This window comes from Manihot esculenta, chromosome 2 (assembly GCF_001659605.2).
Source record: "Manihot esculenta cultivar AM560-2 chromosome 2, M.esculenta_v8, whole genome shotgun sequence".
Classification (NCBI taxonomy): domain Eukaryota; kingdom Viridiplantae; phylum Streptophyta; class Magnoliopsida; order Malpighiales; family Euphorbiaceae; genus Manihot; species Manihot esculenta.
The window spans coordinates 17,164,173-17,190,503 of NC_035162.2; the positions used below are offsets into that span (position 1 = coordinate 17,164,173).

The following is a 26,331-nucleotide window of genomic DNA, read 5'->3' on the forward strand; positions in this document are numbered from 1 at the left end:
AATTGAGCCTTCATAATCAATATAAAGTGAAATTAAACATTTAATCCATCTTTCTATAGTCAAACAAATGAAGTAGCCCAGGCTTTCTTTCTTCTTTTCTTTTCTTTTCTCTCCAATCTATCACAAGTACATATACTCAAATATCTAATTTAGTGGTAAATACATTAAAACTAAATTTAAAAAATCTCAGATTTTACTACTCTAATTCCTCGTTCCTCTTATAATTTAAAAAAAAAAAAAAAAAAAAAAAAAAAAAAAAACTCATTTCTCCAGAAAAAGTGGGAATTCATTAAAGTCCATTAGCTAAAAATTTCTGATTGCCCATTGTCCATAAATCAGCCGATAGCTCACTTTTCATATTACTTTTCACATTCATACATCCATATGTTCCTCGTTTCTCTGTCGTTTTCCTAAGATCTTTCGAATCATTACTTTTCACATTCATGCATCCATATGTTTCTCGTTTCTCTGTCGTTTTCCTAAGATCTTTCGAATCACCGAGTCCCTGAATGTAACAGTGAACATCACATTGCTGCCTTCAATTTTCGATGCTTAAACATATTGTCCGAAGGGTTCAAATCTTAATCATTTTCTTTGAAAACTTTTCCAAATACTTAAAAAAATTATTTATTAATTAATTATTAAAAAATTACATTATTTACTAAAAATAACTATATTATAATCAATTAAATATCCAAATTACTTTCCCATAAAAATTGACGTTCAATCATTCAAGTTCTGCTTTTTTTTCTTTTTTTTTTTTTGGAAACAGTCAATGAGCTTATGATCTGTTTGGTATTACTACTGTTTAAAAAAAACACTAAATAATAAAACAACTTCTTCCAAATAACATTTAGAACGATGCCTTAGGTTGACTTTTTAGATTAAAAAGTAAGTTTTTGAAAGTTTTTAGATTTCTAAAATCTCTAAACCGTTTCTCTTCCTACTTTTTCTACCCACTAAATTAATTTTTTTTTCCAACCCATCCTTTAAGGCAAAGAAATACAAAAGAAGAAGGTGAATTTTCAAACCAATACCAAAAAAAAAAAGAGTGTATGTCCAATAATCGCCTGAAAGGAAAGCGAGAAGTAGAAGAAGGAATAGAACTTTGAGCAAGAGTTTGTCAAAATTAGAAATTTGAAGAGCTAAATGTGTTTTATGGATTTGGCTTTTGTGTTTCTGAGGAAGATGAGGATTCAAGTTTGGCTTCAATAATTCCAAGGTTAAAAAGATCAGGAAAGAAAGATGAGGCCACAAATTCAAGCCCTTATCTTCTGAAGTACAAAATGTCTTTTACATGCAAAGGGAAGAGGATCCATTAATGAATAGGAGAATTTCTTAGTTTTTAGTAATGAGGTGGACATGTGTGCGAGAGAGAGAAGTGGACAAAAGCATTTAGGCTCAGAATTCAAAGGTTTGATCTAACCCAATTTGCTATAAAGAGAGTTTGGGGTTTGTTGTAGGGTTGGGGGTTCAGATAGTAATTTTATATTTTCACTAATCACTAATGGAAATTTTTACGATATGGGTCGAAGGCCTTCTGTTTAACGGACTCAAACATTGGTACCAACTAATGAAATTTACAAAACTGAGGGAAATGATGACAATTAGAAACCCTAAAACTAAATAGTAATTCTCCAAGACTACAATAAGATAACTTAGTAGGCATGAAATCTTAATGTTAGGTAGTAAACATGGAGTTGCATGCACGGTTTATGTGCAAAGCAAACTACAACATATAAAATAGGGTAATTTACATTACAATCCTTGAGGTTTAGCAAAATTCACGATTTAATCTCTGCTTTTTTTAATAGAAATAATTAAGTCCCTAAGTTTTTATTTTATTAACAAAATAATCATTCTGTTAAATTTACCGTTAGTCAACTATTACCGAAAAAGTCAAGTTAAATTAAAGGGACTAAATTCTTACAAATATTAAAATTATAAGGACTAAATTGTTACAAATTATTAAAATTAAAGGGATTAAACTGTTATAAAAAGTGAATTCAAAGGATTAAATTATTATAGTCTAATACTGAATTTTAATAGGACTATTGTATTAACAAAATGAAGCCTTAAGAAATAAATTATTTCTCATTAAAATAATGACTAAACTGTGGGTTTTAGAAATCTCAAGGACTAAGTGAGATTTATTTGTGCAAATGGCATCTATCATCAAGCAACAAATTTGTTGGTTAAAAGAACACAAGAAAGCAGGAGGCATTAGGCAGACAAAAATTTTGGCAAATATCACCACATGTGATGCTTCAATGCATAACTTTCTACATGAAAAAGAAAGAAAGGATGGAATTAAACTACTTAGATACATCACACCTGATAATGTATATCTATAACCACAAACACAACATGAACACAAGCAGCAGCATCATAGCAGTGCACTTCCACGATGATCTAGATAAAACTATGAAATTCTCATGTATATACCAAGAAACCTATTAAACTGTAGAGGGAATCTGTTAATATGATTCCACAATGTAATTTCAAGAACATACCTCACAGCAGAATTTGGCAAGGTTGAACTTGATTACGTGACATAAACCGATTCTTATATACTTTTGATAGGCAGTCTATCAAGTGAAAAGCCTATGGCTCCAAATTCACAATTAATGGGTGCACCCAAAACCACCACAGATTGACACCCAAATTATGAATAGTATCAAACAAACAGCAGCATCAATTGCAAGAACAGTCCTTATTTGGCACCACCACTTCTTTCGAATGCCTTGGGAGCTTGACCTCATCCTCATTGAACCAAAATCCTTTTGTAATGAAATCGGAGATGCAACTCCACCTTGTTTATTAGAATCTAATGAAGTTGAATCAACTTTAACTCCTCTATCTGCAGATTTTCTATGCTCCTCCAACTCAATATCTCTCATTACAATCACATGGTCTTTTGATTTCTTTTTATCTTGCTTACTAGATTTTCCCAACAGAGGGGCTTTAGTTGATGTAACAACTTCAATTTTCCCATTCGTATCACTTGGTGATGGAGAGAGCCCCACATTATCAGACGAGGAAGTTTCAGCATTCCAATCACTTTCAGATACTTGGTGCAATGAAGTTATCAGGCGGCGAACAACAGGCACTAGTTGTTCTTGTACATTGACTGAGCTCAAACCCAAAAAGCTTCCTATTGAGCCCTGTCTAGCTACCTTCTTAAACTCATCCCTCACGTGCTCTAGAAACTTAAGTACAGCTGGGTTTCCTAGACCTCCGTCAACAATTGTGAAATAAACATAATCGTCTTCCATCAAAAACCCAAATCTCCTTTTATCAATTGTCTCAAAATACCATTTGTGATATGGAGGAATCTTCTCCAATGACAATGATGCTAAGTTCTCAATCTCATGATCACCCTCACTATACACATAGAAGGTTCGATTACCCCTAGATACACAACAGTAACGAACAATATTTTGAATCCAACCCATCTTGCTAAAAACTAGTTTAGAAAGTTTTCACATCAAGTTACTTTCAACTTTCCGATTTTTCTTTCCTTTTGGGTTTCAGAGCATTATCAACAAACAGAAGAACAAAAGACAAGTATCTAAGAGACCTTGATTTGGAAAAAGAGAAACCCAATTAACTCCTCAATAGAAGCAAAAACCATGCAAAACGCAAGAAATTCTTCAACAGCAAAGTCGATAGCCTCCAACAAATACCAGCAGAGCCCTTCAGCTAAGTATTCAAAGTCAAGAAAGAAATCTCTCATGCCTTTTCTTCAAGTCCACCACATTAACACGTTGTCTTCCTAACACAACCTGTAATAGTCGAACTGAAATCATATTTAAGGTCAATTACTAACATGAGCACTCAAAAGTCAACATGACAAAACAAATTTAGGGTTTTCAATCAACAAGCTTAGCAGCCAACAATAACCAAAAGCACAATATACATTATAAAACGAAAAAAAAAAAAAAAGAATTGGCTTGCAAACAAAACCGCCAAAAATATAAATTTTTAGGAAATCCCAATACAATTTTTCCAATGAAGTGAAACATCCAACTAAGTAACTAAAAGTTTCATCCGAAGTAAATAACAATAAAAGATCTGTTTAGAGAGCAAGAAAACAAGAGAAAGATCAACGCATCTAGATCATGTGTATATTAACTAAAAAGTGAACTTCCAAACAGATCAATCAGACACTTTTCCTGGAAAGGGTATAATTACCTGTGGAGTTTTCTCAGAGCAATGAGGAATGAGATAGCACTGAAGTCCACATGGAGAGAGGCAGAGACGAAGAAAGTCTTTTATTTGAAACGGGAAATATTAAGGGTAAACAGCTACGAAAGTACGATAATTTAATTTAAAATTAAATTAAATTAAATAAATTAAAAATTAAAATTTTAATGTGTATAAAAATTAAATTAAATTGATTTTAATTAAAAATTAATTCAAAGTGAATCTATCTTATTTGATTCAATTATTTAATTTAATTTAATTTGTTTAAATTTTTAATAAATTTTTTATTTTTTATATTTTATTTTTAATATTTTAAAATTTAATTAAAATATTTTCATTTTAATATGATCTACTGCATATAGCAAATAATATATTATTATTAATAAGTTGGATTTGATTTTTTTAATTTTTTTATTAAAATCAAAGTAAATTAAAATAATTAAAATTTTTAAAATTAAAAATTAAATTAAATTAAAATAAATTAAAATTTTAAATTAATTCAATTCGATAAATTTTTTCAATTTAATAAAAAACTGCTCACATTTGAATATTTATTCTTCCAGGATGTGTGTGTATATATTTTTATGAGAGTAGACTAAAAGTATTTTTTTAGTTTTAACGCTTAGTATTTATAATTCTATTTGTGTGAATGTAATATTTTATTATATTATATCATTAGTTTTAAAATGAAAATTTTATAAAAATATAATATATTTTTATATTTTTTAAAATATTAATTAATAATTATATTTTATTTATTATATTATTATTTTTAATAAATATTTAAAATTATTACTGTTTATTAATAGCATAATATTATAAAATATTATTTTAATAAAAATTAAATTATAAATTTAAGTAAAATTTTAAAATATTTTTTTATACTTTATTAAAATTAACTTCTTAGTTTTACTATTTTTTAAACCAATCTATTTCGTATTTTTAAAAAAAGTCAGTCATATTTATACTATCTAATTCATATATTTTTATCTATATACAAAAACTGTAATTTTAAATATTTATATTATTTAATAAGTTAAATTAAATTAAATTATATTTTATTTTTTTTGAAATGGGTTAAATTATATTTTATTAAAAACACTTAAGAGTTACAAATAAATGAACATTATAATTGAGTGATTAAAAATGAACATTGAATATTAACTTTGAAAAAGAAAAACAATTAGCTAAAATTAATTTGCCCTATTTTTTATCATGCAATTGCAAAATGAAGCGTTTTTATACTTCTATTATAAAAAAGTAAGGAAAAAAAATATTATTTTATTTATACTATTTAATTTTTATATTTTAACTATTTATGATATATATTTTTTAATTTTAACTAGTTATATTATCATGACATTTTTTCTAATATTGAGATAAAGTTTATTAACGTTTTCTATAACGGAATGATTAAAAATAAAATTTTATAAAATGTAAGAGTATTTTAATTAAATTTATAAAGAATAAAAATTGAATAACTAATTTTGATAAATATAAAAAATTCACATATATATAATTTATTAAAGAAAATAATTATTATTTAGTCTTAATATAAAAAATTTATTAATAAATATATAATATTTAATCTTAATATTATTTAGTCTTAAATATTACCTTATTTCACAATATAAAATTTGTAGGAATAAATAGAATAAACATAAAATTAAGAAGAAAAACAATGTGTAATGATAATGAGAAGAAATGAATTATCTTTGTGACTATTAGGTTAAGCCATTGTATATGCACCCAATTAAATGGGATGTAAGTAAATATGAAGTTTAATCAAGATAAATTTTTAATTTGAGAGATTTCCTTTTTATTTACTAATTTTAATTTATTAAAAAAATCAAATTTAATTTATGTTCCTTAAAAAAATCCTACTTAGCATAATTCATCTTTGATTTTTTTTTTTTTTTTATAGAGACTAAATTGAAAAATTTTGAAATGCAATGTATTCAGGCTAATTTCGGTTGTAATCAGGGGCGAATTCAAAAATTTTGTTCAAAAAGAGCTCAAATTCAATAAGTGATAAAAAATAATATACATAAAATAAATATACATTTAATAGATTATAAAATATTAATAGTAGTTATAATAAAATTATAATAATTTTTTATTGTTTAAAATTTATTCATAATATTTTTATTATTAACATTTATACGTACATCTCTTTCAATATAAATTATTAAATAATTATTTAATAACTCATATTTCATTTTACTGTAGAATCAACTTTTAATGATATGTATCGCAGGGAAAATTATTTCAATTATAGCTATAGCAACTGATAAGAATAGTGATAAATTAGTCAATATATATACGAAGGGAAAATACAGTATGCTTTATTGTAATAACCATATTTTTAACAAAAGTTTTAATTTCTTTTACATCAGAAAAATTTTTGTCAATGCGCATATAAAAACAAATTTTAAGTTGAGATTCAAGTTAGAGCAGCTAGAAAAAATTTAATTTTACAAGTTCAATCAATTTGCTCACATCAAATACAAAAATTGAGTTTTTATAATCAAGGCATGTCATACATGAAAGAAAATTTACTTCATTAAAACTATTATTAAATTCTTGAATCTGCATATCTTTCTGAATAGAAAGAGCTATGAGTTTCAAATTCTCAGCATTATTTTTCAACGTCATATTATTAATTTTCTCATTGTATGAAGTTATAATTTTATGAAATTCAATAAAATTTTCATGATTTAGTGACATTTCAGGCTCATCGTGCTCTTGAAAAGCCAAAAATTGCATCAAGAGATAACAAAAACAAATAGTTGATGCATTTAATCTATAACGATACTCAAGTTTTAGATTTTCTACATTTGTTAACATTTTTTAAATGAATCGCTTCATTCCTATAATAATAATATAAACAATTTAAATATATTAATAATTTAATTCAATGTCTATTACTAAAGTTTATTTTTTAAAAATTTATATTTTATTTAATCCATTATCCATAAAGTCATATTCAACCAACATTTAAAATTTAAATTATCAGTCATTAAAACAATATTTAAAATTTACTCAATTTTTTTAATTTTAACTAGACATAAATTATTATCCATAAAAATTATATTTAATATTTACACAAATTTTTTAATTTTTATTAGGCTAAACTATTACAAGAAAAACTATATTTAATATTTATAAAGTTTTTCTAATTTTTATTAGACTAACTACGCCCATAAAAATATTATTTAAAATTTATACATTTTTTAAAATTTTTACTAGACTAAACTATTATCCGTAAAAATAATATTTAAAATTTATACAATTTTACTATGTCTAGTATACTAAATTATTACTTATAAAAATAATATTTAAAATGTATACAATTTTTTAATTTTGATTACACTAAACTATTACCCATAAAAATAGTATTTAAAATTTATACAATTTACATTACCCATAAAAATAAAATTTAAAATTTACACAAATTTCGTAATTTCAATTAGACTAAACTACTACAATAACAATAGTATTAATATTTATACAATTTTTCTAATTTTTATTAGACTAAACTATTATCCATAAAAATAATACTTAAAATTTACATAATTTTTCTAATTTTAATTAAACTAAACTACTATCCATAATAATAGTATTAACAATTAAGTGAAATAAATAATAATAGATTAACAACTAACCGAAATAAAAAAATATATATATATTAATTTTTAAAAATAAAAAATAATGTAAAAAAAATAAAATAAAAAATAGAGAATAACTCACATTGAAAAAGAGTAGAAATGTACAGTAGATTTAAAGAAATACAGTTTGAGAACTAAAATGAAATTTTATAGATGAAATTTGGGAGATTTGGGAAGAGAATGGTAAGAGAAAGAGGGAGGTTGCTGCCAGTTGGAGATTTAAGGCTGCTGTATAGTGGGAAAAAAATGAGAGAGAACAGGAGGGTTTTAATTTTTAGGGTATTAGTATGAAATTACACTAATACCCCTAAAAAAATTTACAAATTTTCAAGGGTCCATGGCTCTCCTTAGCCCTCCTGCTGTAGCTCAGCCTCTGATTTTAATGGTGGATTTTTTGTTAACTATATTAGCGAAAAGTTTGTCATCGTAGTGGTAGTTTGGGTTTGCTATGGGATGACTTTTATATTCTCTCACTTACAACAACTTAAGCCATCAACTTCAGTACCATGGATGTGTTCAGGGGATTTTAATGAGATTTTACAATCTTCATGAGCTTTCTCAATACTAAAGTTGGTTACATCCCGAGCTTTATCTAGAAGAGTTTATTGCATGCCAAAGATCTTCTTAGCAAAGGTAATCGGTAGAGGGTGGGTAATGATTGTTTCATTAGAGTTTGGCAAGATCCTTGGACCATACAGAAACTTAATTTCATGATTACTTCTGATATCTATCAGGCTTTTAGAACTTAAAAGTTTACAATCTTTTATGTGAAAATCAAAGGAAATAGGATATTGGTAAGCTTCATAATATTTTTACTGGCACTACTACTTCCCACATTCTTCAAATTCCATTGTGCGAAGGAGACAATGAGGATGAAATCATTTGGTATCATTATAAGAAGAGCATCCATTATATTAAATCTTTTACATCTTTTATAACTCCTTCATACAACAGATCAAGTTGTTCTCGTCCAATCAATTGTCATTTTCTTGAGAAAATGGTAAGACTTCTATAACTTTTTATGATATAAGAATTTGCTTTAATCTCAATTCCAACCTCTTCTTTGGCTTTCTTTTTTTTTTTTTTTTTCAATGGTTTTTTATGTGGAATGGAGGAAGTTTGATAGGAAACTTTTAGCTGAATATGTGAAAATTTTTATAGATTACAAGCTTTAATTACGGTTTTTTTATGGTTTAACAATCTGAATTCTACTTTTAATTTTTGGGAAATGAGCACATGGGATTGAAATAGTGGAATTGACTCGATAATTTTTCTTGGTATTTGGATCAATTATCGCTTGTACTTTTGCTTTGATGAAAGTAATGATAATGATAAGTTATATTTTCAATTTATATTTTTAATTTATTTTATTATATAACTTGTAATCTATCTGTAGGCTAATATCTTGTAACAAACTAAACAAAACTCTTGTGTATATATACATATAACAACAGTAATACAAGAAATGTTAAAATTCCAAAACTGTGTGACTCTTTATGGTATTAGAGCACTAAAGAACTCTGCCATTGCGATTTTCTTTTTCTCATCTCTACTGTTTCTCGAATCTCAGAATGGGTTCTACAGAACAATCCCTTTCGTCTACTACATCCTCGTCTCGATTCCTAAACTTAAGTATTTCTCTTTTGTTTCTTCATATTATCTATTCAAAATCTTTGGACCAATAATATTGTTAAAAATGAAGTGAATTTCGGAAAATTTTTCATCAATGCTAGATATATTGAGGGCTCTTTATAATGTAATTTATTTTTTTATTTCTCTTGCTCTCATTTCAATATATTTTTCATTCTATTTTTTAGTAATTTATAGCTTGTTTAGTATTTTTTTTTCATTTTTTCTACTCAATTTTATTGACTATAAACTAAAATTGAATTTATTTGTTAAGATTTTTATAATTCTATAAAAGAAATTTATTGTGTTATACTAATGGATTTAGGTTTTTCTTTTCCCTTTTCTCCTAAATTATTTTTGCACCATTTTGGATTAAATTAACTTTTTCCTCTGAAGTGCATCTAATTTGCATAGAGTATTATTGGTAGAGTTGTGGTCCCGTGAAGGCATGGAGGTAGAGCTTTGTTAGAAAATATTTATATTTTTCTTATGGTAATAATTCTTATTTAATTTTGAATATTAAATGATCTATTTATTTTTTTATTATATATAGAGAAAATTATTACTTAGTTCTTATGGTATGGGAAAACTCGCTAGTTAGCATTCGGTTAAATGTTTCATTATTTAGATTTTGAAAAACTTATTAATTGGTCCTTTAGATTTTTAAAAAGTTTACTAATTAGTCGCTTTGTGTCTGGGGCATTTTAGACTTTTTTACGATACTTAACAGCTCAAATTAACGGATGGATTAACTACTAGCTTTTTTAAAATGTTAGAGACTTTTTAATGTATTTTTCAAAATTGATGGTTTAACTAGTGAGTTTTCTCATATCATAGGTACTAAGTAGTAATTTTTCCTTGCATGTATAATATGTTATTCAATCTCTTGATTTTAGTATTTTTTGCACTATACTTGTTAGGTTTTCTTTGATCATGAGCTTTGGATAATAATACTAATAATTTAAAAAATCTCTAATACTTTTATTGAATTTGATTTAGTTATGGAGAAATTTCTCAAACAATCATTCACAAATATAAATTCAAATCCAGATAGTCCAAGGCATCCTTTTTCGGAAGTCAATATACAAAATTTCTTATACCCAAATTATCATGATAAAATATGAAGGGCCTATTTGCAAAAGGGTCCATGTCAACCTTCTAACCATGATTTTCCACAAAGGAGAATTGGAAATATTAATTGTCAATTTATTCCATCTTGGTTTAAAGATTATAGCAATTATTTGTACAATGTTTCAAAAGATGCAACATTTTATTAATGTTATCTCTTCATATCAAATATTGGAGATCAAGCACGTGGTAATACTTTTTGTTGTTGATGAATTTATTAATTGGAAAAAAAAAAAAGAGAAAGATTTCAAATTCATATAGGAGGCCCAAATAGTGCTCATAGTAAAACTTAGAGGAAAAGTCAAGATTTGATGAATCAAAAGCAACATATCCAAGTTGCTTATGCTACATAATCCAATCAAGCTTGAAGGGACTATCATACCCAACTTCTATATCGGTTGATTGTATTTGATTCCTTTTACGTCAAAGGACTAGCTTTTCTAGTCATGATGGGTCAAAAGCCTCTCACAATGATGGTAATTTTCTTTAGCTTTTACGATTTATAGCTGATAATAGTCAAGACAATGATGGAGCTTTTACGATTTATAGCTGATATAGTTTAACATCTTTACGTGGTCAAGACAATGATGGAGCTAATAATATATAAGAAACAATTAATAGCTAGAAGACTTTGATTATGAAAGACAATAGTTCTGCACATTATGTTCATTATTTCGCTTACCTATTGCAATTGGCACTTGTAGTAGTAGCCAAGAATCATGTGCAAATCATTTTATTATTTAATATAGTCTCAAGCTTATTGAATGTAGTTAGAGTTTTTTGTAAAAAAAAAAAAAAGAATATTCTTTGTGAGAAGAACCTTAATAAGATTATTGAAGGACTAGAAAGTGGTAAAATCTCAAGTAGTCGAGGTTTACATTAAGAAATTTTTCTTCAAAGACCTGGTGACACATGTTGGGCTCACATAATAGATCATTAGCAAATCTCATTGTAATGTTTGATTCAGTAGTTGATGTATTTGAGATCATACTAGAAGAAGGTTCAGAACAAAAAGTTGAAGCATATGCTTTACTTGATTCTATCCAATCTTGCAAGTTTGTATTCAACTTGCATTTGATGAAATATATATTGGGTATTACACATGAATTATCACAAGCATTATAAAGAAAGATCAAAACATTATCAATGCAGTTTCCTTAATCGAAGTTTCCAAACAATTATTACAAAATGATAAGAGATGATGGGTGGCAGTGCTTATTTGATGAAAGTTTATATCTTTTGTGTGAAACATGAGATTACCATTTCAAATGTGGACAATAATTTTGCACTTTTGAGGAAGGTCACGACGTAATGCACAAGTAATAAAAAATTTGCACCATTATCAAGTGTAATTATTTTATACTGTGATTGATATGCAACTTCAAGAGTTGAACAATCGCTTCAATAAGGTTAACACGGAGTTGCTTCTTTGTGTACCATGCTTGAACCCAGTTGATTCTTTTTAATCTTTTAATAAGTAAAAATTGATTCAAACTTGTTATATTTTATCCTTCTAATTTTTCTGAAATAGAGTGTATTACTCTTGGTAATCAACTTGACAATTATATTATTGATTTGAGATGCAATGATCAATTTTCAAAATTAAAAGGGATTGGTGATCTTATCAAAAAATTAGTTGAATCAAAAAAGGATGTTTTGTATTCTTTGGTGTTTTTACTTGTGAAATTAGCTATGGTTTTGCCAATTGCTATTGTATCTATTGAAAGGATATTTTCTACGATGAAGATGGTGAAAAATCGATTATATAATCGAATGGAAGATAGTTGGATGAATGATTTTTTTTTTTTTTTTTATCACATATGTGTTGAGAAAGATTATTAAATACTGTTGAAAATGAAAAACTTTTACAGAGATATGAGAATATAAAGACTTACAGAAAATGATTATAATAGGTTTTACATGAGTAGAATAGGACAATGATCTTTTTTTTTTTTATTGTAATTCATGTCCTGAAATTCTTTTGTAATAATGCATGATATCATGGATGTAATATTTTTGTTTTGGTCCATATTCTACTTCTAATACATGATAGAGTTGACTGTCTTTTTATTTATGCTCCATATTTTATGAAATATTAACACTTTATTTATTGAGTTGTTACTTATTTGTCTTTTTGTGTAATATTGAATTATGCAATTCTATAATTTCTTTTCCTCATGTTTTCTCTTAGGTGTATTCTAAGGTCTAAAAATTAAACCATGAGAGCTCTAAAGCACATAAGGTATGCCTTTATTTTTATATTAAATTGAGTTATAAAATAGTTTTACGTTGTTTGATTTCACTTTTGATATAGTTCTTATTAAGAATCAGAACCGAAACCAAACCTCCAATTATTTAATTTTAAAAATTATACTTGAAACTAAATTTTGGTACGGTTTCAATACAATTCTAAAAAATAATAATATTAATATTAATACATATTATATATAATTCTTAGTAAGAGTTGTATTACATTATTATTTATATAATTTTAATTAAAAAATATATATCTAATTGATATATAAACATATATTATAATTATTAATATATGATTTACTCATATAATTAAAAATTATAAAATAATTAATACATTTTTATTATAAATAATAAATATATATATATACATAGACACAGTTATAAAATCTATTTCAAATAATTCACAAATAATAATTTTGTTGTTTATACTCTTACTGATTTATGATTTTCTATTATATGTTATTTAACAAATATAAAATTAAGATTTTTTAAATAAAATCATATAATTTTAGTAATATAAATTTATGAGATTATATTAGACTATATGATATAAAATATATTATTGAAACTGTATAATAAAATCATAATATTACTAAAATCATTAAAAATATATACATATATAAAATCAGGTTTTTAATATAGTTTCGATTCGTAGGGTTCAAGTCCGATTTGAGTATGATAATCGACTAAAATCCAGAACTAAAACTAAATATCTAAATAAATTTAATTCATTATTATTTAGTTCTTACAATATCGATTCTTTTTCGGTTCTGGTACAGTTTGGTATGATTCTTTAGTTTATTTTGGAATTCTGCACAACCTTTTATATATATATTAAGAAATAGGAAGTATCAGTTCGCCTCCTCTGAGAATATATTCTAGATCTGCCCTTGAGGCTGCCTTGTTTATGGTCAACCGAGCACTTCGAATATGTCAGCTTTGTATGCCCCTTTTACCAACTCATTATTAACAAATGGAGCAGGATGGCTTTAGTATTAATTTGGTTCATTTTGCTCCTATTTTCTTTGATTTCATGGCTTAGAACACCACTGACTTATACTACCCGATTAGCATTATTCTCTCTTAAATCTGGGTTGCTCATAATAACTTACTATAGACCCATGCCTCTTAATATCCTATCGATGCTATTGTCCTTTCTACTTGTATATTGTAAGACTAGACTGATTCTAGAGCTCCTTAAAGTTCTTCTACTACCTCCGATAGCACCTCTGTTGTAACCACCGGTGTCGGTCAGGTCAAGGTAGACTCAAACATAACTTGGATGCATCTACTTTCAGTTTTGGTAATAGGTCGGGTTTTGGTACCATAGTAAGAGATAATGAGGGACAGTGCATCGCTGCGACTGTTGTGTCTTATCCTGGGCTCTTTAGTCCTCGGCTAGCAGAAGTCATTGGTCTCTATAGTTTGCTTCAATGGCTTCTTAAAATAGGACTGATTAGATTCCATCAGGAGTTCTAACCATTAACGTTTCGCTGAAACAAAATTTAGAACACGAAAGGCTAGAAACTAAAATTTTTTATTAAATTCTCGAAAGCTAAAAAGTCCCTCAAATAGCCAAGAAAAGGGCTATTTATAATAGCAAAAACCCTAATATAGAAAATTATGAAAAAAAATTCACAAAGATAATTAAAATGCAAAATTAACCCCGTAAACGATGAAATTTTAGCCTCGAATTTTGTAACAAGCTTACGACCCTTTTCAAACTTTTAAAAGTTGTGCATTTCAAAGTTTCCTTTCCGAAAAATTATCATGGGCCTCCAACGAACGTCAGCAGCAGAAGTTATGCCCGGTCCAAGTCTGCCATAAAATCCAAGGCTAATTGCTCCGTATTATTTCCTTCCACTTGTAAAGAACTCGACCTTGAGTTGTCATCAGCAGGGTAATACCAAAATAGATCCATCACGTTAAACATCTTAGAAATTTTTATATTATCTGGGAGGTCAAGAATATAGGCATTGTCATTAATCTTCTGAATGATCTGGAATGGACCAATCTTCTTCGGGTCAAGTTTTTTCTGTCCTCTACCACGTTCCTTGCGGAAATACACCATAACTTGATCATCGACATTGAAGGACTTGAAATGCTTATGTTTATCAGCAGCAACTTTATACTTGTCATTGGCATCCGTAAGACATTGTTGTATCTGTTTAAAAACGTCCACATGCTGATTTGTCAAGTTGATTGCTGCAATACTGTTATGAAAACCTGTAGGAAGGGCAATAAAATCAACTATATGCGTAAGAAGTTTCCTGTACACAATTGCAAAAGGTGACATCTTTGTAGAACTGTGGACAAAACTATTGTAAGCAAATTTTGCTTGGGCAAGAGCAAGATCCCAAGCAGTTTTCTTATCATTGCAGATGCAATGCAGAAGATTGCCAAGAGTGCGGTTCACCACTTCAGTTTGGCTATCAATTTGGGGATGGGCAGCACTATTGTATCGAAGTTCAGTCCCAAAACACTTCCATAAAGTCACCCAAAATTGAACTAGAAACTTCACATCTTTGTCGGAAGTAATGATCTTAGGAATGCCATGTAAACGAATAATTTTCTAAAAAAACAGTTTTACAATATGAGAAGCATCATTAATTTTCTTTCAAGAAATGAAATGCACTATTTTGGAGAACCTGTTAACAACAAAAATAGAATCAGATTCATGTTGAGTACGTGGAAGGCCAAGAACAAAATCTATAGACAAGTCCTCCCAATGATATTCTGAAATAGGCAATGGAGTATATAAGCCCATATTCTGCGAACGGCCCTTCTGAGTTTGACAAACTAGGCATTTCTGGACCATCTAACTTGTATTCTTTTTCAATTGTGGCCAATAAAAATACTCCTCTAAACTAGCAATAGCCTTATCACGCCCCAAATGACCATTCAAACCTCCTCTATGGACCTTTTGAATCAATTTTTCCCGCAGAGAAGAGCAAAAAATGTATAACATGGTCTCCTTAAAAAGAAATCCATCATGTATGAAAAACCCATCAGTAGGTTGGCAAGTTTAGATCTTCGCCCATTTATCAGCAAAATCATCATCTGCAGCATACAAATCCTTCAGAAATTCAAAACCTACGACCCCCTGACTAACTGTAATTAACAAAGTAGCCCTCCCACTCAAAGTATCTGCTACTTTATTATTATGACCAGCCTTATATTTTATGACATAATGAAAAACTCCAAAATACGCTGTCCATCAAGTATGCATCTTATTCACATATTTTTTAGTCTTAAAATGAATCAAATATTGATGATCTGTTTGAATAATAAACTCCTGCTCCATTGGATATTGTTCCCAAGTTTTAAAGGCCCAGAACACTGCATATAATTCCTACTCATAAGTAGACTACTTCTTCCTACCATCATTCAATTTCTTACTAAAAAAGGCAATAGGCCTATTATACTACAATAACACACCCCCAATCCCAACTCCACGAGCATCACATTCAACCTCAAACAGTTTATCCAAATCAGGTAGAGCAAGAATAGGGACATAAGTAAACTTATCTTTAATCTCCTCAAAGCTCTTGTTGGCAGTGTCAGTCCAAGTAAATTTCTGTACTTTCTTTCTTCAAACAATCAGTGATAGGGGCAACAATGCTGCTGAAATTTCTGATAAATCACCGATAGAAAGTAACAAGTCCATGAAAGCTACGAACTTCTGAAATATTTTTGGGAATGGGCCAGTTTCATATTGCTTCTAACTTCTTCTCATCAACATGTATCCCTTATGCACTAACAACAAATCCAAGAAACAGAACGCGCTCCTTCATATAGATGCATTTTTTTAAACTAATAACCAGTTCACTTTCTTGCAAGGCTGTCATGACTTGACGGAGGTACTGTAAATGTTCTTCTTCACTGCGACTAAAAATCAAGATGTTATTAAAATAAACAACAATGAATTTGCGTAAGAAAGGACGCAAAACCTTATTCAAATAAGTCGCATGAACGTGCTAGGTGCATTCATCAAACCAAACGACATAATCAACCACTCGTACAAGCCTTTCTTAATTTTAAAGGTTGTCTTCCATTTATCTCCCTTCTTAATTCGAACTTTGTGATGGCCATTTTTAAGGTCGATCTTAGAGAAAACTTTAGACCCTGATAACTGATCTAGCATGTCATCCAGTCGAGGAATAGGAAATCGATACTAAACTGTAATCTTATTGATGCTCTACTATCCACGCACATTCTCTAGGTTCCTTCTTTCTTTGGGAGCAATAAGGCAGGGACTCCGCAAGGGCTAATGCTCTCCCAAATGTGCCACTTCTTCAATAAATTTTTAGCATGTTCTTGAAGGATTTCACTCTCTTTTGGGCTCATCTTATAATGAGCCAGATTCGGTAATTTGAATCTAGAAATGAGATCAATCTAATATTGAATATCTCGCAAAGATGGAAGCTTTGTAGGTTCCTCCACTACCCTAGAAAACTCCTTTAACAGCTCTTTGACGGGTGGTGGTAAATATGGTGTATCCTCCACTTCACATTTTATTCTCACTAATAAAGCCATTGTGCTTTCAGATTTCTCTACTGCGCCTGATAGCCTTTGCATCCCCGCAGAGACAGCAACAACAGTTTTCCCTTCCACTTCCGATGCCATGTAAACATGTATAAATTCTCCTTCCCCTTATGCAAAGCATCAACATTAAACTGCCAAGGATGATCTAATAAAGTTCCACAGCAATCCATGTTCACAACATCACAATTAACAGATTCAATGTAAGATTTACTTATCAAAATAGGCACACTGCAAATTCTGTTGACTTCAATTGTCAGACCTTCTTTAATCCATCCAACTTTGTATAGCGAAGGGTGAGGCTATGTAGGCAACTGCAATTTTTCCACCAATTGCTTAGCTATTAGATTCTCACAACTGCAACTATCTATAACTAGCCTGCAAATCGCTTCTCCCACTCGACACTTTGCCTGAAATATCTTCCTCCTTTGAGTCTCATCCTCCTATTTCGTCGAGCATAAAATTTTCTTCACCACATAAGTGACTTCCCCATCTTTAGAACCAACAATAGACCTATTATCTTCGTCCACTTTCTCCTTAGATTCAACCATCTCCTCAACCATATTAACCTATTGACGATCGTTATTAACTCCTTTGGGTCGCATTATTCGTTCGATGTCCAGGTTATCTGCAGCAATAACATATGTCTCCGGTTGGTTTCTGATGTCTGCCCTTATTGTCTCTCCTTTCTTTCACAGTATTATGTTGATTGCCAGAATTTACAACCCTAGAAGGCTTTTCACTGTAATTACCTATATACTGCTGAGTTCCTATCGAATCAAAATTTCTGTAATTAAAATTTTGATTAGACTGTTGTTGAGGTTGCCATTCAACACATTCGTTCGCTCTTTTCGCCATCTCAATGGCATTTGCTAAAGTGAAAATCATAGCTACTCCCATCATACAACGAATTTCATGATTCAGTCCCCTCTGATAATGAGCAACCTGCTGGACTTTATTCTCACAGTTATAGTACCTCGCTTGCAACCTTAAAAACTCCTTTGTATAGTCATCCACCCTTCGACTCCCTTGAATACAGTCATGATACTGGTTATATAAAACCAGAGTATGATCACTAGGCAAAAATCACTATTCAATCATCTGCTTCATCAACAGCTAGTTTCGTATAGGTTCCAGCCTCCTGCGATAGTGTTCGTTTTGAACAGAATTCCATCATGCTGCTGCACCACTCTTTAATTTGTAAGCCACAATCGGAACCTTTCGATCCTCTTCCATATTCATAACTTTGAAAAATCAATCAACTTCTACTAACCAATCAAGGACAGATTCTACATCCAACGAACCAGAAAATTTTTGAAGGTCTATCTTTATCTTGTAACCTTCGTGATTATCCTGTTGGGGATTTGCCACCACAGGATTTGTGACCACAAGATTAGGAACGGGCTGTGGGCGTTTGGCTGCGGCGGGTGGGTTGTTATCCCATTATAGGGCTAGCTATCCGATAATATCCCTCAATTCTGCTAAGGATGCCTCAATTGCAGCGAGTTGCGCCTCTTGGTTGTCGACCATTGATGAACTTCGCTCTGATACCAACTGAAATAGAACTGATTAGACTCCGTCAAGAGTTCTAACCAATAACATTTGGCTAAGATGAAATTAGAACACGAAAGGCTAGAAACTAAAATTTCTTATTGAATTCTCGAAAGTTGAAAAGTCCCTCAAATAGCCAAAAAAATGGCTATTTATAATAGAAAAAAAAATTTTAATATGGAAAATTATGAAAAAATTTTAAAAAATAATTAAAATGCAAAATTGACCCCTAAACGATACAATTTTAGCCTTGAACTTTATGACAAGCCTGCGGCTCTCGTCACACTTTTGAAAGTCGTGCGACTCGAAATTGCCTTTCTGAAAAGCTATCACAGGCCTCCAACGGACGTCGGCAGCAAAAATTATGATTGGTTCAAGTCTGCCGTAAAATTTAAAACTAATTGCTCCGCATCACTTCTTGTTACTTTTCCTGGCAAGGTGAACATCAAGGTGGATGCCCTGGAAATGGTCCACACAAGGCTTGCTGATAATGAAGATGAATGGTAGATGTACCTCAGGGCTCAGGATGTGCTTCTTTGTTTTCAAAAGGTGTGGATTACTCTCTTTATTCAGTTAATAAACAAGCCAATAAAGTGGCCTATTGCTTAGCTCGGGCTCTTTATTTATGCTAGTTTTTATGTTTAGTATGCGTTTGGTTTTTCTTAAGCCTGTTCTTCAAGAGGATTTTTGTGTTTCTTCCGTGAAGCTAGGTTTGAGTGTAATATATGGATCTAATGATCCAAGTTAGTGCTACAAAGAAAAGTTTCCTTCGTCTTTCATTTAAAAAAAAAAAATAACTCCTAATAGTAAGATGGGATGGCACAGGTCCTTCTCCTTAATGAGAGGTTTTGAATTCGAACCTTGGATATAGAGTACATTTAAAAATTTGATAGAGAGTGCTTTGCCCCTTAATAGCCTGCCCCTACACAAAAGATAACTATACTAATAATAATGGTAAAAGATTTACAAGAACATTTGGAAGACCACATAATTATAATAGAGCTTATATTAAAACATACGAAAATATTAAAATTAAATTTAAAAAATTAAAAAGGAATAGTACACTAATGGCTATTATATGTCATCTTCATAATGAGTTATTGAGTTATCTTATTTATTAATTATATTATATTAATGAAAAAAAAACAAAATTTTCTTTTAAACCCTAAAACCAAACTAAAAATGATAAATTTCATTTTTCAATTTAAATTTACTACGGAACTACATTAAAATACTAAATAAATTATAATAAAGTCAAATAAATTGATAAAAGTATAACTCATACTTATAAGGATCTTATAAGTGGTGGTTTTATTTGGTATAATTTAGGGACGAATTTATATTAAAAGATAAAATTTGTTATTTTTGATCCTATTATATAATTTAGAAACAAATTTGATTTTTTAACATTATATATATATATATATATTTTTTTTTTTTTTCATATAGATGACATACAAAATCATAATATAACTGATAGACTACACAATGGAAAATAACTCTCTTTTTCGCCATGAAGATGGAAGGTAACCCTCTCTCTTTCGCCATAAAGATGAACATCTCAGAAAGATAAATGGAAACAAACTGCTTTCAGATTATCAAAACAACATTTTACAGTAAATTCTAGACTTCTATCACTCCCTATCAACTACATTCCTCATCTACATCATGCACAAGTCACACCTAAAATTACAGCAGGCATACAACCAGATTATTATGGCACCTATCTGCACTACAATGGCAACTCTAACACTATCTTCTATCTTATCATATCATTATTATACACTATTGAAATCCTGATCAAGGATTGCTTCTCTCATACCATTGATGAAATGTTCAGAGATTCATCGTCTAGGAGGTGATTGTAAGATGTCTCCCCCTTCTCCAAGAAAAGGATCTCGTACGTACCTGCAATATGAACATATTTCAGAAGGTTTTATGGAGCATCTCTTCTCACTTAAGCAGGATAGTTGATGAGTTTGTAATGACTGCTTTGGCTCCATTCAGTTCATGCTTGAGATGAAGCTGCTGATAGACAAACAAGAAAAAGGAAAGAAAAAGAAAAGGATTTCAACTTAAAATTGTCCTACAAACTGGCAAGAAACAGCTGTTCTAAATAATAACAAGACTTGGTTCACTAGATAAACAGATATAGTTGATGGTCGAACTCATTAGGTTTATAATTATTCTTGTATATTAAATAAACAGTAAGGTAATTACTTTCTAGGTCCGGAGTTAAGTGAAAATTAATACACATGCAACTCGATTTTCAACACTTAATGGTTTAGTCCTGTATTTTTCTCTTTGTCAAACAGAAAGTCCCTCTATCTGTATTTGTTTTTTTAGTTTGATAAAGTCAAATACAGGGATTAAACTATTCATTTTTCAAAAGTCAAGGACCTACACGTTAATTGTGACATGATTGAAGGCAAAAGGCAAACTTACCTACAAGGATATTTTGGCAATTTCTTAGAAAATTGACATGGACAAGTGGACCACTAGTTCAACAAAGTCAAAATACATATACTAAATCATTGAATTTTATAAATTGAGGGATATATGAGTTAAATTTGACATAACTTAGGGACAAAAAGTAATTTATGATAAACTGAAGCTAATAGTTACCTACAAGTATCCTCCATATGTTCAAAACATCCTAAAATCGCTAGGGATCATTATAATTATGCGTGGAAAGAAAAATTTCGGGCCTCAATTTCTGGAACTGCAAAGATATACCCTAGTTAAATTAGTGAAATAATAATACCTGCACGTAAAATTTAAGTTGAAAAGCTCTCAGAAAAGGTGATGCTAAGCTAGTGCATAAAAAATTGCAAATTACCAGAAGATCTTCTGATGTTCCCATTCTCTACAGTTCCATTCCTTGCATCAAGAGGTTCTCTCCCCTCATCAGCACATGATGTTCTTCTTTCCTCTTCCTCCACGCTGTTATAAAGAGTCCTAGAGTCTTCATTTCTTGGCTCAGAAAGTTGGGTAGACTGTGATTCACCAGAAGAATCTGTTGGCCCAGATTGAACAGATGTTTCATTATCATTCCTTGCCACAGAAGAAGCCTGACCAGTTTCCATTTGATTATTGGGTAATTCACACGGAACTTTAGCAGATGCGACAAGGGAAAGGCGGCAGAGAGGGCAGGTGGTGTGCTTGGCAAGCCAGTGATCAATGCACTCCATGTGAAAAGTGTGACCACATGCAGGTATCTGTTGAAGCTTCTCCTCCGCTTCATAGTCACCTAAGCATACCGGGCATCTGTCATAAAAATGCTGGCACCTCATCAGCTTGTATGAAGATTAGAAATGGAAGGATTTGGTATTCACCATGAGATCTCTGGATTAAGTAATGCATCAAAGAGGGGAAACAAAATCATGTCATTCACGGCATGCTAAAAAACTTGACCTTTTCATGAACATAAATCCATGCTTTTGATTGGATTATTTATTTTTTCCTAAGTATTGCATTGAACTCTTTTATGAAATTAAGGAAACTCATGCAGGACAAAACCGTCACCTACTCTCTTATGACATCAAACACATGTCAGCTTGTCACATTGGAGAAATCCTGCACCTGTATTACACTTCGTGCAGATTGCATGCTGTATTTACGGAATAGCTAATTCAGCGATATTACGAGGCAAATTTCCTACATTCTACCAACAGCACAATATACACAACATAAAGATTTTACTTTCTCAGTTAAGCCCTTCAACCTGAGTCCGACCCATGCCTTGCAAGCTTTTGGTGGCAGTTATTGTATTGGAGCAAGTCATCTCGAGGTTTATGCACTAACAAAGCCCAAATTATACTTCATAGATTCACATAACTCATGGTTCTGATATGAAATGGCCTCATACGATCCAAATAAAGAAAATAATTTAAACTATTAGAAGTTATTTATCTTTATTTATAATGCCAGGATATCAACTCTCCCACAATATTAGCAAAGAGAAATAATCTTGATTGTTACGACAGCAGAAGTGCTCATTAAAAAACTTGAAACTTTTTTGGTTAACTAACTTAAAAGTAGTTCCTCAATCCTTATTGATCCAAACAATGATGGTTTGCAGAGTAATTTGATTCCATGATACAATGTATTATCCCTCAACCAGCACACATTGACCATGATGCACAAGAATCATTCCTGACCAACTCTACAATTCAGGCATTCCTGACTATCGCTTACTAATCACTGATGAAGTTATCATAGAACAATCATCAATGAAATTCTTCCCAACAGAATATCTGCGAGGTGAATAATACTCAACAGAAAAGCTAACAAACGAAATCATTAGAAGCTAAGTAACAAGGTTGGCATAAATAATCCATTAGCATTCAAAAATTTTGCATATTTGACAATCACAAAACATATATGGGTTGTATGAACTTTTTCCTGGGATAAGAAAGTTAATTTGTAACAAAAATTAAAAATAAAAGAACTACTAGTTAGTACTTTTACTGCTTTGAGGCTGTGAAGTCTCCAAGTTAACCGCTTTAGCTCATCTGGTGGGTTGGTCTCTGATACAAGTTTTACACAAAAACAAGCTACAGAGGATATCCTCATGAGAGAGCACTCTCAACTGTTAGTTTTATGCAGATTCAAGATATTACAGAATACAACTAATCTTCCACTATTTATTAGCAATTACAACCAAAAAAGAATATACTACTAATCTCCTACTGACACGCGTCTCTTCCACGCAGGCCAATGTAACAAACTTCTACAAGCAATATCAATTCCACAACAACCCAAACAGAACTTCCTGCAACTCAATTCCTTCAGCTAATTGTGTATCAGTCTCCACTATTAGAGTGTTCTCCCTAATAATCCTTTCTCATGCTTAGAGGAAATCATATGACTCATCATAATGAGCCAAATTAAGCACCATATACTTAATTAACTACAAATCTTACAAGGAATATAACTTCTAAGAATTAATAATAAGTTAGTCTGCCTTCTCTTTTTCAACAAAAGCTTGAATATTAAATTAGGCCATTATCATTTCCCCTTGTTTGGAATAAAAAATTTCACAAGAATTCAATTCAATTCAATTCAATTCAATTATTTTTCTATCAATTTTCTTGTTTGTAATGGAAGAATTACTTAAAAAATTTTCTATCTTCAGAGAAAATGAAATTATGCATCATTTTGCAAGAATTCATTTGAATTCTTTTCTTGCAAAATGAAAGATACCAAAAGGAGGGAGTGATGAGAAAAATTTTTAAAATTATATAAATGGAGCCTAAAAGAGAAATTGACAACAGAAACATTGAACTTTTGACATCTGATTAAAAAAAATACACGTAGAAATTAATTCATAAAAAAATAAACGTAGGACTGAGAAGAAACAAAGGCCACTCACTGTGTTTCTCTGACAGAGAAGCTCTCCTTATATACGATAATGGGTAACATCTCTCTCACCTCTTTCTTCAAGCCCAATTCAACCTGCTAAATCACAAGCAATAAAAATATGAACACAAGCACCTAGAAACATACACATATCAGTGGAACTATACAGGATCAAATTAATTTTAGATGGCTATTAAAGGGCAAGATCTTACTCTAACGATATCATTTCTCTCTGGTAGCGCAGCTCGCATTCGCAGAGTGGCCCAATCAACTCTACTTCGGTGAAGATAGAATAAGTAGAAAAAGAAGAGGACAATGAAGGTGAAGAAAACTGGCACAGAGAAGATGAAGGCTTGATATAGCTTCAGTTCAGTTGGAGCTAAAGAAGTAAGAGAAGAAGCAGAAGGAGGAGACGCTGTTGAGCAACAAGTAGGAGACTCTGATTTGGAATGAGACATCACCAACAATATGCTAGTTTAATCATACAACGTTCGTAGATCCCATGAAACACTGAACACAAAATTGGAAATCCCAGATGAGAAATGCAAGTTTTTAAGAGAACCCAGATAAGAAATGAACTTCAACAGCTTTGCAATGTTAAATGGTACAAGGATCAGAAGAGAAAGAAGTACCAAGAAATTAACAATGCAATTTATGAAGAAGACCCAGATGAGAGAAAACTGCAAGAAAATTGCCTGAGAAAAACGAGAGAAAAGTAAGATAAAACGATAAAAATCCGAAATGGGAGAAAATCTTGATAACTCTGTTGGATTGAGTCAAGAGAGAATGAAGCATTAGAGGAACGAACGCTAACCAAAGAAAACGAAAGCTGTTAAGTGAAGAGAGAAATGGAAATGCGCCTTTAAGCGCTTGAAGGAGAGAGAGATCACAAGTTCAGGCAGGCAAGGTAAGGTAGGTGAAGCTTCATATATTTACCGTCTGACATATTTTAAGGAAAAATAAATCAAATAAGACATATTGAATTAAAAAACCTAAATCTTTTTTTTTTGTTAAATCTAAATATTTTCGCACATTTTCTATTATAATCGCTTTCTTTAAATTTTGTAAAATATATTACATATTTTTTAAGTAGTAGCAATCGTAGTCAAATGTTTAAATCAATTTTGATGAGATTCTAAATTTTACATTGTCATGATTTGTGGTATTTTTCAATATGGAAAATAACTTCTACATTTTTAAAGACTTTAACACTATGCACAATATTTAGTAATTTACAATTTTGGTTAAGATTTTATTTTATAATTTTTTTTGAAATGGTAATTAGGGATTAGAAAAATAGAACATGAGATCTCTTAGATTTATTCAAATGCACTTATCATCAAACTAAGCCTATGAGTGCTATTTTATAATAATTTTAAAGGTAGCATTTAATATTTTAATTTTTTTAATAAAAAATATTGCGATTCTGCATATATTATTAATATCTTTCAAAAAGAATATTTATAAAAAATTTGGAGAGCATATCCTAAAAAGAATAAGATATCAAATCAGCCACCTTTAACATGCATGAGCAGCTTAGTTTACTGATCTCTTAATAAAATTATAACTAACAAACCGAAACTCGTTCAATAGAGCCTCACAATTATTAATCAAAAACTAAAAATATGACGACATTGATTGTCAACCTCCAAATTTCGCCCCACAAAAATTCTGCAAGGAGGAAGAATCTAAACCTGAAGGAAGTTGAACCAACATGCTAAGGGAAAGAATCTAGACCCGAAGGAAGTTGAATCAACATGCCATAATTGGCAGGGGAGTCTCCAAGAAGCATTAAATGCTGCCTTATCTTAGCCTATAAATAAGAGTCCCACGAGTTTGTAAAGATATTGGCAGATTATTAGAATTTATTGGCTTTAAAAGAGATCTTGTAATTTGTACAGTTACTATAGTGAAATACACTTTCTCCTTGAGAAAATCTCTTTCAGTATTTAGAGGTTTGAAAAATAAATTACAAAACTTTACTAGCTAA

At 30.2% G+C, this 26,331-nt stretch overlaps 2 protein-coding genes across 6 annotated transcripts; both read right to left on the minus strand.

The window, feature by feature from the left end:
- Positions 1-248: 248 nt before the first annotated feature.
- On the minus strand, positions 249-4,310 carry LOC110612965 (phytolongin Phyl1.1). 2 transcript variants are annotated; one of them, XM_021753842.2, is made up of 2 exons: positions 4,195-4,310; positions 249-3,785 (listed from the first exon to the last, which is right to left on the minus strand). In XM_021753842.2, exon 2 carries the CDS (start codon positions 3,453-3,455, stop codon positions 2,625-2,627), a length of 831 nt encoding a protein of 276 aa, XP_021609534.1. In that variant the 5' UTR covers positions 3,456-3,785; positions 4,195-4,310; the 3' UTR covers positions 249-2,624. The 2 variants fall into 2 exon arrangements, with proteins under 2 accessions (XP_021609534.1, XP_021609533.1); XM_021753841.2 differs by having other exon boundaries at positions 249-3,799.
- A 16,242-nt stretch (positions 4,311-20,552) lies between these two features.
- On the minus strand, positions 20,553-25,254 carry LOC110613263 (RING-H2 finger protein ATL7). Of its 4 annotated transcripts, XM_043953401.1 has the most exons (6): positions 25,156-25,253; positions 24,974-25,036; positions 24,554-24,851; positions 24,355-24,440; positions 21,820-22,247; positions 20,553-20,888 (listed from the first exon to the last, which is right to left on the minus strand). In XM_043953401.1, exons 3-6 carry the CDS (start codon positions 24,797-24,799, stop codon positions 20,797-20,799), a joined length of 852 nt encoding a protein of 283 aa, XP_043809336.1. In that variant the 5' UTR covers positions 24,800-24,851; positions 24,974-25,036; positions 25,156-25,253; the 3' UTR covers positions 20,553-20,796. The 4 variants fall into 4 exon arrangements, with proteins under 4 accessions (XP_043809336.1, XP_021610000.1, XP_021609999.1 ...); XM_021754308.2 differs by having other exon boundaries at positions 20,553-21,005; positions 24,554-25,254; XM_021754307.2 differs by having other exon boundaries at positions 20,553-21,008; positions 24,554-25,254.
- Between the last annotated feature and the right edge of the window lie 1,077 nt (positions 25,255-26,331).

Excerpts from the sequence above, each read along its gene's own strand:
- LOC110613263 (XM_043953401.1), bottom strand. The coding sequence starts at position 24,799 with ATGTCTCATTCCAAATCAGAGTCTCCTACTTGTTGCTCAACAGCGTCT. Across the intron at positions 24,441-24,553 it reads AGAGAAATGATATCGTTAGA|CAGGTTGAATTGGGCTTGAA; the intron begins GTAAGATCTTGC and ends CTTGTGATTTAG. Across the intron at positions 22,248-24,354 it reads TTCTCTGTCAGAGAAACACA|ATGCCCGGTATGCTTAGGTG; the intron begins GTGAGTGGCCTT and ends TTTTTATGACAG.
- LOC110612965 (XM_021753842.2), bottom strand. The coding sequence starts at position 3,455 with ATGGGTTGGATTCAAAATATTGTTCGTTACTGTTGTGTATCTAGGGGT.